Source organism: Pinus tabuliformis, chromosome 1_2 (assembly GCF_031772625.1).
Source record: "Pinus tabuliformis cultivar Carrire ecotype Pingquan chromosome 1_2, CPIR1, whole genome shotgun sequence".
Lineage (NCBI taxonomy): Eukaryota > Viridiplantae > Streptophyta > Pinopsida > Pinales > Pinaceae > Pinus > Pinus tabuliformis.
In genome coordinates this window covers 391,531,280-391,545,823 of record NC_142298.1, presented here as the reverse complement: position 1 = coordinate 391,545,823, position 14,544 = coordinate 391,531,280, and the positions used below count along the sequence as shown (strand labels likewise).

The 14,544-nt window shown below is 40.2% G+C and overlaps 1 protein-coding gene across 1 annotated transcript in view; it reads left to right on the top strand.

Annotated features, from left to right (window-relative positions):
* Positions 1-14,544, top strand: part of LOC149206012 (Endosomal targeting BRO1-like domain-containing protein) — a 131,664-nt gene that overhangs the window by 75,131 nt on the left and 41,989 nt on the right. The window contains exon 7 of the mRNA XM_089395256.1: positions 7,305-7,408. Within this exon, the coding sequence (XP_089251382.1) occupies positions 7,305-7,408 (104 nt within the window). The remainder of the gene's footprint in view (positions 1-7,304; positions 7,409-14,544) is intronic.

Sequence of the window (14,544 nt, the reverse complement as noted above, 5' to 3'; positions counted from 1 at the left end):
AATAAAGACTATAAGGTTGCAAGAACTATAAAGACAAAAGACTAATCCTCATCATCATAATCGTCATCAAAAATAGAAGCAGAAGCATGCTCAACAGTGGATGGTGGTGCTGAAGAAGATGATGGGCCAATTCCACTTCCAGGTTGGACCTCAATATTCAGGGCAGCAAGAGAGGGATCCAAATTAAGACTTTATGCATCCACATCCCATTCTTTAGAAGGACCACTGTTGTATTTTGGACCCCTACGAGATGCAAGGCGAAGGTTGGAGTGCACATAAACAAAATCCTCTGCCTTCTGTGAATCCAACCTTTTGCACTTCACAAAATGAATAAAACCGTAAGTGCTCTAATTCCTTTCTGCTGATGAAGAGCTTGCCACTTGTGAAAGAATACAAATGGAAAGGTTTTGCAAATGTACACCATTTGCTCCATGAAAAATGTTGAAGTTTCTAAGTTTACTTCGCTTAGAAACCCTTCATGCACTTTTTCTGATTTATTCCTACCTACTTGTTATTTTCCTTTAACAAGTGATTTACAAAGTAAATACTGAAAATAAACACCAGTGCATGCTCAACATATTACAGATCAACAACTAGTTACTAAAAGAAACAAGAACAAACACACCACATGACACCATTATTTTTGGACCAATGTCCCCGGAAAAACCCAATGCGGGAAAACCGGTGTAGCTATTTGACGGTATTCTTATTAAGCAATATCAGAGTACAATTTGGGTGCCGAAATTGGCCTACCCAACAAAGAATTTCCTTAGCAGCTATACCTGACAGTTTGAGAGAAATCTCCTGGTTGAAACCCCAGAAAATCCATCTGGCAACTCCTCAGCACAAAATTACTCCTGCAACCCTAGCGTTTGCCCAAACTGGACTGCGTCAGCCCCTCTCTCTCTCACAAGGGCCTTGCGTCAGCCTTTCTAGGCCTGCGTCAGCTCCAGGAGGCCTTGTGTCAGCTTTGGGAGCCTCTGTGTCAGTTGCGTTGGCCCCTCTGGTGCTCTGCAGCACTTGGCTGCCTCTGCGTGGCCCTGCGTGAGCCCTTGCTAGATCTGCGTCACCCTCCTTGGCTGTTGCGCTGCTCTCTCGGCACAATCTTTGCCTTCTCCGTTTCTTTATACTTAATGCCCCTTAGCTGCTCTCTCGATCACTGATTCTATCTCTCTTAGCAAATCTCGCTCTAGAGAATAGAATGACTGATCATCTGGTGTATTCTGCAAGTGACCCTCAAGCCTCCTCTTATACTTTTCCTGTTGACATCTCAACGGCCGAGATTAAGTCCCTAATCAACGACTAAGATTAGATTTAGCTTGATCCATGTCTTTTGGACCACTCTAATACATATTCATATTAATACACATTAATATTTTATTTTCCCTAAGTTTAGACTTAGGGACTGCAGTAAAAAAATTAATTATTTTAATATCTCCTGATCTGTTTAGAATTTGCCCAAACCCTTTTTGGGTATTGGAGATCTCGTGCGCCCCAACCTCTCCACCAAATTTTGTGGCTAGAGCACATCCGATGCTACCACAAATCAACACTGCCTCTTAGTGACGACTGTGCTCTAGCAATACTCCTCACTGAGTATTACTCTGATCATCTGGCATCGGTACTTATGATGATGCTAGGCCTTCCTGCCCAACATCCTCTGCACTGCTGCATACTGTACTGCTGCCCATGGTTATGCCACTGCCACTGCTGCATCTGTACGACAACTCCCTCTGCATCCGTGCTGTTGCTGGTCCTTTCTCCCAACACTGCATCCTCACTGCACCTCTTCTCATCAAGTTGCATCGTGCTTCCCACTACTGCACTGCAACTCAGTTACTGAGAAGTAACTGATCTCCCAACTGACCTCCCTGTTGGGCTAGAAACACCCACTAATGTTGAAACTCCCTCTACCGTTGATAAGTGCTCCCTCTCTCTGACCTATGCGTTGCTGCAACAACTCCCTGCATCTCGCATCGTTGCACACCTCTCTGTGCCTTCCTGCACTATTGCAACACTCCTTTGCCTCGCACTGCTGCAGCTTGCTAGCTCTGCATTGTCTTGGGACTCCTGCACTGTAGCTGTCTTTATCGCTCCATCCGCATCCGTCTCTACCCACCCAGCCAATGCTGCTACTCCTCGTCGGGGCTCTCGTAGCAATGTCTAATCCAAGAGGCTGGGTACCTCGAGGATCCTGCCCCTCATCACTTGTAGTTCGCCAGACTACAGCTCGATGTCTCCCCACTTCCGCTCAAGTGGTGCGTGTGCACTCATGGCACAATCATCGTCTGTCAAAACTTCCTTCTCTGTCGTGCTGGCGCTGCCTTAGTCTCGGAAGACTCTCCCTTACTCTTCTTCCTTGGACACTAGGTCACATAATGACCCAACTCCCCACAATGGAAGCACTTGATCTTGGAGAGATCTTTCTTCTTCGGCTTCTCCTGCTTTCACTTTGATGCTAGGGCCACATCCTCCTCCTCCTCCTTGACCTTGATCCCCTCGCTGCTGCTACCCGTCTTCGACTGCCGTCTGATCTCTTCCTGGCGAAGAGCTGCCCACATCTCGTCCCAAGGTGGGAGAGTCCCTCTGCCCAGGATACTTTGGACAAACACTTCCCAATTGTCTGAGACAACATTTAGGGCTGTCCTCACCATAAGCTCTTGATCCAGTGTCGCTCATATAGCAGTCAACTGGTCTCGGATCTCATTCAGTCCTCCGAGGAAGGTGTCCACTGTCAATTGATTGGCCCTTCTTCATTTGATACGACTTCATTTGGTTCTCGAACAACATTCTTCTTTGTACAAAAGTATGCTGGTACACGTTCTTGAGAGCCTCCCACATCTCAACTGCCTTTTCCTTCTCGGCTATATGTGGTACCACGTGATCCTTGACCTCGTCAAGGATAATGCACTTGGCCCTCGCCATCACCTCTTTGTACTTGTCATTTTCATTGGGGTCGACTGGGACAACTATTACCTTTAAGGCAAAGTTCTTGACACGATTCCTATCAATCACTGATAAGATTCTGGCCTTCCAGACTGCAAAGTTCGATGCTCCGTCCAGTCTATCTTGGTCTCTTACCCCATGTAGTGCCATGATGCTCCTCTACTTCCCTCCTGGAAGTTCTTTGTTCGACTCCTTTGAGTCTCTACTTCCCGTCTGGAAGTTCTCTTCTGGACTCCCTTTGAGTCCTGATTTACCTCTTGGAAATCCTTCTGCTGCTTGTTGAGATGCCCCCTACTTTGACCGTCTTGTGCACCTCCACTGCTGATCCAGGTTCCTTGGCAAGAAACCCTCGGTAACAACTCCTCTGGCCCTGTTCTGTCAGGTACTGTTCAGACTACAATACCTCACTAGCTCCACTATGCAATATTTCTGTAGCCTTCTAGACTCTAGCAACTACCTCTCTGTGAACTGCATCAGCCCCTTTCTGCCCCACGCTGGCTCTGCGTCACCCCAGATGGGTTTGTGTCAGCCTTGGGATGCCCTGCATCATCCCTCTGGCCCTTTGGGTCAGCAACGCTGGCCTCTCTAAGGCTCTGCGCAGTTCCCAGCTTCCTCTGTGTGGCTCTGGCTGGCTCTGGGTCAGACTTCCTGGCTTCTGCGCTGCTCAGAACAACTTTTGTCACCTCGGGACAACTGTTTTCTGCTGCTATTGCTCCGCTCGGCTGATGTCTTTTAGTCCTCCTATGATCTGCAATCATCCTCTGATACCATGTTGAAGTTTCTAAGTTTACTTAGCTTAGAAACCCTTCATGCACTTTTTCTGATTTATTCCTACTTACTTGTTATTTTCCTTTAACAAGTTATTTACAAAGTAAATACTGAAAATAAACACCAGTGCATGCTCAACATATTACAGATCAACAACTAAAAGAAACAAGAACAAACACACCACATGACACCATTATTTTTGGACCAATGTCCCCGGAAAAACCCAATGCGGGAAAACCAGTGCAACTATCTGAGGGTTTTCTTATTAAGCAATATCAGAGTACAATCTAGGTGCCGAAACTGGCCTACCCAACAGAGAATTTCCTTAGCAGCTATACCTCACAATTTGAGAGAAATCTCTTGGCTGAAACCCCGAAAAATCCTTCCGGCAGCTCCTCAGTCCCAATCCTAGTGGGAGAGCCAAGGAGCAATTATCAGGCAAGCCACCCATTATCACCTCGCCGCTCGGTGGCCTTGTCTCTCACTTTAAGGGTATGAAGGGGCTTCTATCTTAAGGAGGGTTTTCCTACAAGCCAAACTAGGTAGATCACAAAGTTGGAATTCTTCTAGCTCAGCTTGATAAAGTCAACTTGGTATCCAATCTTAAAGATGAAGGGAAGGGTTATGCCAGTATGAACACCAAATTACCAATATGAATAAGCTTGAAAGATATTCAACGTAGAACAATGGCTCATTCACCCAGTGTAATGCTTGGAAAAGTGAAGTTGGGACTTGCTCAAGAAAGCACTCAAGTGCTCATAAAAGTGAAATGTCATATTATGGATCATAACCCATAGTTGCAAAAAAGTAACAACAGAGATCAGATGCAAGTCTGCAAAGGAAAGTTATGTACACTGTATTTCACAATGATTACACCTTTAACACTCCAATAGATTAGAGATATCACCAGCGAACAATCTAACAGCTCTGAGAGACATTAGATGCACTTGTCATCAGCACTCAAGCATATTGAGTACGACAGAATTATCGACAAGGTATCTCGGAGATGGATGTGAACAGATATGCTCCAAATACTTACTATCAAATATACCATCAGTGGGTTGTGTAAAGTGACGGTTCTGTTCATATAATATCAGATATACGACAGTTGAAATACCCTTAAAAATAATAGCTTGGCTTCACCAGTCAATTCAGTTGACTATATTATAATGATCTAACATTAAATGCCATGTGACAATAATAAGAATGTTTTCAAGGGAAATCATCCTCTCTGTGAGCCTGAGGGCCAGAGTGAGGATCAATACAACGATATTCATGGGCATGAAGCCATTACATCAACATTTCTCATCATCATGTCACTCATAGGAAATTGAACCTGGGTGGGGTGGATAACATCCATTCTCCCCAACCACCCGAGCTAACCCCCATTGACGACAATGATAAGAATGTTATTATAGTGAGCATGATATTAAGAAGGTTCAATCTCACTCAGAACTGGTAATACTTAGAACTGTACGTCACTGTCTGAGAAAATTTAATCATTTCAGCATTCAGGAACCATTATAAATGAACTGTGTTATGCTGGATCTAGGATGGAATTATTATGATTATAGCGTCTCCTTCAGGGATATCTTAAACTCATTCTGTAATTTTGGAGAACAGCAATAACAACTACCCAATAGTACTGTCAAATGAAGGCAGACATACCAATGTTATTAGCCTGAAAATTGAGTGTTTATAGCAGCATTCGTAGTAAATATAATAAGGTTACACCATGAGCAGAGTAGTATTTAACGTGTGCAATTCAGAGCATGCTTAACTGAGTTAGTGAGAGATAGTGAGAGAAGCACTGTGCCATTAATTGAGGCCATCATAAGAAAATACATGAATCTGATCAAAGATATTGAAATCTGGACACCAGAATTCAAAGGGTGGATAGATGATCTGATATGCAAACTTTATACTGAATAGAATGGAACATTGAGCACCTGGAACAAAATTACATTTTTGCAGATGCCCGGGGGCATTACTTATACAGAGCTGAAGCTTTCCAAAATATCTGCATCATGGCGAAACAAAAACCCTGAAGCCAGCAAAACAACTGGCAGTAAGCTTTAAACAAAACCTGGGCACAGGCCTCCCAGATAGCCCAGAGTGGTGCTCACTTAGAGTGGTGAGTCCAACTTCTTGATGTGCCATTTGGTGGCATACCCCTTAGTGATCTCTTCAAACACAATATATCAAAGGTTTGATAATCTGTCTAGGTATTACCATTGGGGAACAACAATTAACTCTTGTGGGTGTGTCAAGTCCTAGGACAAAGTCTGTTTTGTAGATCCCTAATTTAAAGATAAAATATGCGTGGGTAATTACAAAAGGGGAAAGGGAAAACTTCATGGAATGACTTTCAAAGTCTAGTGATGATGCAGAGGCCTTTACATTTATGATCATCTAGCTTTCAAGAGCTAGGGTTTTTTGTATAGAAGCCTTTAAAGAGGGAGCTTAGTGTTGAGCTGCCTTTCCTTGGCACTGTTTCTTTCCACCCCTTTTTGCCTTTTAGTGTTTATTTTAATGAACAAGTCTTTTTTTCTTTAGATATTCATAGTCAGCATAGGGACTATGGACAATGGCCTTATAGCGAGTGGCAATCACTCAAGCTTTACATTATTTGGCTTTTAACATTATTGCTCTCCACCTTAGCCTTTATTGAGATTCAGTCCTTGAGAGATATTATTCTTTGTTACCTTTCTGCTTGTCCTCATTACCTCTTTGCTTGGGCTTCAGGAACATTTCAAGAGAGAAATAGCTACCGGAGGAGATGCTATCAGCGAACAACTAGCTAGTCTGGATCTGGGCTTTCTTCCTGTAGACGTTTTTGTGTGGGTTGAAGGGGTACATATGTGCAAATGCCAACTTGACTAGTTTCTCAGTAGTACAAGTTTATCTGAGAAGTGACAACACTTCTAAAAGAACCATGTCCCTCATACCCCAACGAAATCTGATAACACTTTATAACTTTATAGTTTTAATGTTTGCCTCACCACTTTCACAACAAGATCAAAGAAGTTATAGCACCACATCTAAGTAAAACAACCAATGCATGGATTTCAAGATAGAACATGCTGTAACCAAACTGTACCATCTACATGTGCATCTGTAAAAATGAGAAGAAGGGTGGAGTGCCTGATATATCATAACTGAGCTAGCGCAATCATCTGTCTGAAGGAAAAAATGAGAAAAACTCTGTATCTGGAGAGCCTGAGCAGGGAAGCTCAGCAGGATCAGCATTATATGTCCTTGTGGGGTGCCTCTAATGTTGTTACCCCTTCAGGGTGAGACTTTCAGAATAAGAAACCTATTTTTAGCTTGAAGTAACCCACATCCCAGTATCAAATGTGAAATCTATATCTAAACAATTATGTTGCTTACACTTGCAGGTTATCTTCACCAGACTGAAAAAAGCTAATTTTGCTAGTTGAATCTACATGGCTTAAAAATGTCATGGAAAGCTCTTTTGTTTAGGATTTGATAACAGTATTTGTATGTTTTTTGGTGTTCTCGTCCAAGCAGTGTTAGGCATCATAATTGACTGTATTTGTTCATTCTTACAAGTAATTCTCTTTTTTCAGCTGCTCGTGCAAAGGGGTATAAACAGATAAGTGCTGCAATCGCCAAATATCGGGAAATCAGGGATAATATCAACGAGGGTCTCAAGTTTTATGTTACTCTACAGGTGTGTATTTTCTTTTCACATGTCTGCCATCATTTACATTGGTGCTTACTTTTGGTGTTAGATTATACTTATTAATGATTGAGTGAACTGAAATCATTATACTTAAAAACAGATACATCCAGAAAAATCCATAGCTTGAAAATGCGGCTATCTGTTGAGAAATCTAGGGCAGCTAGATTAGGGTGATTTCTCTTTACTTTGATAACTGCTTGTGATGTTCTTTACTTCAACTTGTAGTATTTATAATTAGCTTCTTCTTCTCTTGATTATTATAGAATTCTTATCATCAAATAGCTACCAAAAACATGAAGATCAATAGAAGAAATGGACACAAGATGTAAGCTGCTAGCTAGGGCCAAAGCCTCTCCTAGAGAGGAAAACCCACAAGAAATTCTTCTCTTCTTATAGAAACTTCAAATGACGAATTCCAAGACCCTTTAGACCCAAGACTGAGACCCCTCCAAGACCAAGTCAGCCTCCTTTAGATGAGTTTTTCTTCCACAAAGTCAACACTAGTCAAACAGCTTCAAATTTCAGAATTTCCACCTCTATTTCAGAATTTCAGCGTCTGTGACCTTTTGGCTCTCCTGCAACAGCTGTAACTTCGCACGTATGGGAGAAAGAGGCTAATTTAGGTGTCTATTTTTCACTTGGCTTGATGTTCTTTCCTTAGATACTTGGCCTTAGAACTTGATCTTTCAGCAGCACTATTTCAACTTCTAGAAGGAGAACTTCAATATGTTCTTGTTACTACAGAAACCCTAGCTGCGATTCACACATGTCAGAGAACAGAGATAGAAATAGGCTTCTAAACTTCGATTTTTTTTCTTCCTCTTCTTCGCTTGTCTTCTTGGCTTCCTTTTGTGCTTCAACGAGCTTGATTGATGATCTGCTTCAAATGAGGTTGAATGATCTTTACATATACTCTTTCTTGGAGCTTGAATAGCCCTAAAGAGGGCCGGCTTTTCACAGTTAGGTCGACTTGATCTTGGAGGGGTACTTTGACACTTTTTGACTCAAAATAAATTCTTTGACTAGTTACAAGATGCCCAATAGGGTCTATTACATATGATAATGACTCTTTTGACTTCTAGACACTATGACAAACCCTAGAAGCACACAATAGGTGCTTGACGTAGAACATTTTGACATTGAGTATGAAATCCCATGCTTTATAAAATAACAATAATAATTTTCTTTCTCTTTTACATTATTTACATAAAATCAAGAGTACATGAGATATTATGAAGACCAAACCTAGTTACATAATTCAACACTATCTACCAGAAATTCGAAAAAAGAACTAAATAGTAATGTCATAGTGCTATTTATATATATATTTCTACTGAAAAAGCACTGTCTAGGGAGAATTATGGTTAGTGCATTGCCTTGTTAAATTGAAAGACATTGTACATGTTAAATTATGGAACTAGGGTTAAATTCCACTTTGGACAGCTCATTTGATGGAAATAATTGTTGCATTAAATTCCTCTCTTCGAGAGGGCCAAAATCGACCTAAAGATCACCCATTTTGGACAAGCAGAAGTTGGAATTTTAATTTAGTCTCACACGTGTACAATTGTCAAGGTCGGCCACACATTTATGTAGGCTCATGAAGCATAGAACAAAGTGATTAAAAATTAACATGGTTTCAGAGCTGAGGTAAAGACAAGCCCAAGAGACATAGAGCAAGAAGCAGCTGATTGAAAAAGGGAAAATCTTTTGGTAAAAATTTCTTCCTCTTTCTTCAAGGAGCATGAGAAGCTGGGTGATTCATCTAACTTTGCAGCATGGAAAGTCAGGTTGGAGATCATAGTTGACAACAATGATGTTTTGGACTTCACTCAAGGAAGAGTACCGAGCCTCCAGAAAATGCTTCTGTTGCTGTCAAAAACAAGCATAAGAAAGGTGAGTTAAAGGCAAAGCAAATTATAGGTGATGGTTTACAAAATAATCTACTTGCTTATGTTGGAAATTTGAGAAGGTCCAAAACATGTATGATAAGATCGCTGGCATGTATGAAGTCAACAATTTGAATGAATTCATCTCTTTGAAAGATCAACTCAAAGACACGAAGATGAACTGAGGAGAATCCGTACAATCATACATTATGATGATGTCTCGCCTTAGAGATAAATTGCTAAGAGTTGGGGAAATCATACCTGACAGAGAATTGGTGATTGTAACTCTTAGAGGCCTCCCTCCCATTTGGAAAACCTTCATTACTACCATAAGCAAGAAGAAGAAGAAGAATGCAAAGAAAGGGAAGTGAAAGCCATCCAAATCAAGAAAACCTCCTCAATCCAATCGAGATTCCAAGGAATTAAGAAGGCAATATAGAGATGTTGAGTGCTACAATTGTCATCGAAAAGGTGTTGGGTCCCTATAATACTAGTGATTACCCCATTACTATTATAGTTATACCCCTTATTTATATTGTTGTGCCCCTATTACCCCCATATTGTTATTTCTGTGCCCCATAGAATCCCTCTATTGTTATTTTTGTGGCTTTATATTATTATCGTTAGGTCGGCTGGATTATATTGTGACTCCTTAGACTCCTATATATAGAAAGGAGGTTTTGTCATTTGAATCATCAAAGAATTGTTCATTTATGTAATGTAAAGGAGGTTGCCCCCTCGAAGAGGCTGAATTCTAAGGCGTTGATCTATCTTTTCTATCTTTTCTTGAGTTGGCTTCATAACATTTGGTATCAAAGCTTTGGATTCTAGGGTTTCGCTGCTCCAAATAGTTCATCGTGGCATTTTCGCTATAACATTTTTTCTGTGACGTTTCAGAAGTAAAAAAACCCATTTGAGAAGAAATCGCGCTGAACCTTGGGTCCGAATTTCAGAGCTTTTCGTGCGATATTTTCGGAGATGTGATCTGGGGAAGTTGGTCTTTTTGCAGACTCCTGAATTACATTCAAAACAGGTGACCTTGGGAAAATTGTCATAACTTTCTCTTTGGGAATCAGATTGAAATTTCATAAGAAGGTACAAAAAGAGGACGAACTGTAGTTTCTTGTATATCTTTTCAGAACCAAATATCGAAAATTGTACACGTGGCACTTCATACAACTTCGCTCTTCTGGAAAGGTCTATAATCAGGTCATCTTGGGAGATTGTGCATAACTATTTCTTGGAGAATCCAATTTGGATCAGACTGGTGGCATTGGAAAGAGGACACAGAGAGCTACTACAGGTCACAAATTCAGAACTAGATGATTGGAAAGTACAGAGATACATCAGAGGCAATATCGAGCTCCTACAAAGTGAAAAAAGGTGTGTATATTTTTTTAAATTTTTGCTTAAGCTTGGTTTGAAAATTTATTTTGAAGGAATTCAAAGGGCATAGTAGAGCATTATTATCGGTAACTGATGCCCTGAGGAAAGAAAATGCAAACACCTAGTAAGGAACTTGAAAGCTCTAGCATGACTCATGAAGAAATGCTACATGATATATCAAAATTACAAGAACAAGTGCAACAAATGTCACGCTCACAAAAGTTAACAGATACTAAGATAAATGGCGTGGAAGCTTAAGATAAATGGCGTGGAAGCTAAGATGAATGGCATGGAAGCTAAGATGGACAATTTGAAGATAGATTTGAACACAAATTTGAAGACATGCATGGCAGATTTGAAGACAGATTTGACAAATTTTCTACAAGAAATACTTACTAATGGTGAAAAGGTAGTAAATGAAACTCATGATGAGAACAAAATAAATGTTAATCATGATTCCATAGACGCTAATGTTGGTTGGATCGAAGAATCACCATATTCCAAAAATCGATATGAGGAAGTTTGATGGCAAGGATCCCGCCACATGGATATTACAGATGGAGCAATTCTTCGATCTCAATAATGTGCAAAACACACAAAAGGTACGTATGGCAACTGTATATTTGGAACCAAATCAGTTTGTATGGTATCAATGGCTTTGTTCTCGTAAACAATTTATCACTTGGGCAATTTTTACGGAAGAATTAATAACACATTATGAGGATACAAAAAGCAACACTTTTTTTAGCCAATTGATAAGTCTCAAACAAAAGGGTTCAATAATGGAGCACATTGAGGAGTTCCAAAAATTGAACATGAGGGTAAAAGATATTCCAAAGGAGCATAGGATTGATGTGTTCATAGGGTCTTTAAAGGATAATATCCAACATGATGTTCGCCTTTGGGAACCTGATTCATTAGAGAAGGCATTCAGGTTAGCAAGAAAATGGAAAGCAAAATTATGGCAATTAGGAAGCATACCACTCACAACTATAAAGACGGAAGTGTTGTTGCCCCTAGTCTTCCACAACCTACAAGGTTGACACCACAACAATTAGAAGAAAAAAGAGCAAAAGGGCTTTGTTACAATTGTGATAGCAAATACACAAAAAGTCATAAGTGTGCTGAGAAGAAATTATTCTACATAGATTGTGAAGAGGAAGAAAAGGAGCAAGAAAGGTCAAAAGAAGAGGATATATTCCAGGAACAAAGCCTAGATGAAGAATAAATAAATCCGACCACCTATGCGTGATCATGATCATGCTATTCATCTGATTCCAAGAAGTGTTCCTCCAAACATCAGGCCGTACAGATATCCCTATGTCCAAAAAAGTGAAATTGAACGTATGGTTGCAGAAATGCTAGAGGCTGGTATAATTCAACCGAGTCAAAGTTCTTTCTCAGCTCCAGTAGTATTGGTACACAAGAAGGATGGATCATGGCGCATATGTCCGGATTATAGGGAGCTCAACAAGCTCACTATTAAAGATAAGTTCCCCATTCTTGTCATTGATGAATTACTGGATGAATTCCATGGATCAATTTACTTCACCAAGTTGGATCTTCGTTCGGGATATCATCAAATCAGAATGAAGATTGAAGACATTCCGAAAACGACATTTAGAACTCATGAGGGTCATTATGAATTTTTGGTCATGCCTTTTGGCTTTACCAATGCACCTTCAACATTTCAAGGTTTGATGAATTCAATTTTCAAACCATTCCTTAGAAAATTTGTGTTAGTATTTTTTGATGATATACTAATCTACAACAAGTCTTGGAAGGATGATGTTGAACATGTTGACAGGGTGCTACAACTATTGGAGGAGAAACAATTATATGCAAAAAGATCCAAATGTTTCTTTGGAGTCCAGGAGGTGGAATATTTGGGTCATATTGTATCTCATGAAGGAGTTAAGGTAGACCCTAGCAAAATTAAAGCCATTAAGGAATGGAAAATCCCCACATCCATAAAGCATCTGCGAGGATTTCTTGGGTTGACAGGGTATTATCGCATTTTTGTTAAGAATTATGGGAGAATAGCAGCACCTCTAACAACATTATTGAAGAAAGATTCATTTTCATGGACTCCGGAAGCAACAAAGGCCTTTGAACATCTTAAAGAGGCAATGTGCCAAGCACCGGTTTTAGCTACACCGGACTTCACAAAAACCTTTATTGTGGAATGTGATGCTTCAGGAAATGGAATTGGTGCTGTTCTAATGCAAGATGAAAGACCCATTTCTTTTGAAAGTCGTCCAATCAAGGGAAAGTTTTTAAGCAAAGCTATTTATGAGAAGGAAATGTTGGCAATACTCCATGCACTTAAGAAATGGCGACCCTACCTAATGGGAAGACACTTCAAGGTAAAAACGGATCATGATAGCCTTAAATACTTTTTAGAACAAAGATTATCCTCTGAAGAGCAACAAAAGTGGGTCACAAAGATGTTGGGTTATGACTTTGAAATCATCTACAAAAAAGGGAAGCAAAATGTGGTGGCAGATGCACTCTCAAGAAAGGATGAGGATGTGGAAGCATTGTTGTGTGCCATTTCTATTATCCAACCAGATTGGATAAACGAAGCAAGGGAGGAATGGAAGAATGACGAAGAAGTGTGGACACTTATTCGAAAGCTACAACAAGATTCCAGTACTTCTGATACATTTAGCTGGCAAAATGATTCGTTATGGTACAAAGATCGCTTATACCTCTGTAAGAATTCCCAGCTAAAACAAAAGATTCTTATGGAATTGCACACTTCTCCCTTAGGAGGGCACTCAGGATTTTTAAAAACTTACCACAGGGTTAAGAAGGAATTTTTTTGGGATGGCCTTAAATCAGATATTCAAAAGTTTGTGGCGGAATGTTTGGTTTGCCAACAAAATAAAGTTGAAACAATTAAGACATCGGGTCTATTACAACCTTTATCCATTCCAAGCCAACGTTGGGAGGAGGTTTCAATGGATTTTATCACAGGTTTACCCAAGTCTGAGGGAAAGAGTGTCATCATGGTGGTAGTTGACAGACTTACCAAGTATGCACACTTTTGTGCATTATCACACCCATTTAAAGCCAATACAGTTTCTACTGCATTTATGGAAACAGTTCAAAAGCTACATGGAAACCCAAAGATTATTGTAAGTGACAGAGATCCCATTTTCACTGGAAATTTTTGGACAGAATTATTTTCTTGTCTTGGTACTCAGTTAGCTCATACCTCATCTTATCATCCTCAATCTGATGGGCAAACTGAGATAGTAAACAAATGTTTGGAAGGATATCTTCGTTGCTTTGTATCTGATAAACAGACACAATGGGTCAAATGGTTGCCTCTGGTTGAATGGTGGTATAACACTTCCTTCCATACAACAAAAAAAATGACCCCTTTTATGGCACTTTATGGGTATCAACCACCATCCATCACATCATATTTAAGAGAAAATTCTAAGGTTCAGGCAGTGGAACATCACATCGAACATCAACAACAAGTCCTCCAACTCTTAAAGGATAACCTCGTGTTGGCACAAAATAGAATGAAACAACAGGCAGATCAACATCGCAGTGAAAGAAGTTTTGATGTAGGTGATTGGGTATTCCTACGGCTACAACCATATAATCAAATGTCCCTAAAGCAAGCTAAGAAGGATAATAAACTATCACCAAAGTATTATGGTCCGTACAAGGTGTTGCAAAAGATTGGTACTATGGCATACAAATTGGAGCTTCCTGCAGCTTCTCGATTGCACCCAGTTTTCCATGTTTCATGTTTAAAGAAGGTTATAGGCGACAAGCTCCCAATTCAAAAAATATTGCCAGAACTTGACGAGGAAGGAAAAATTATATTGG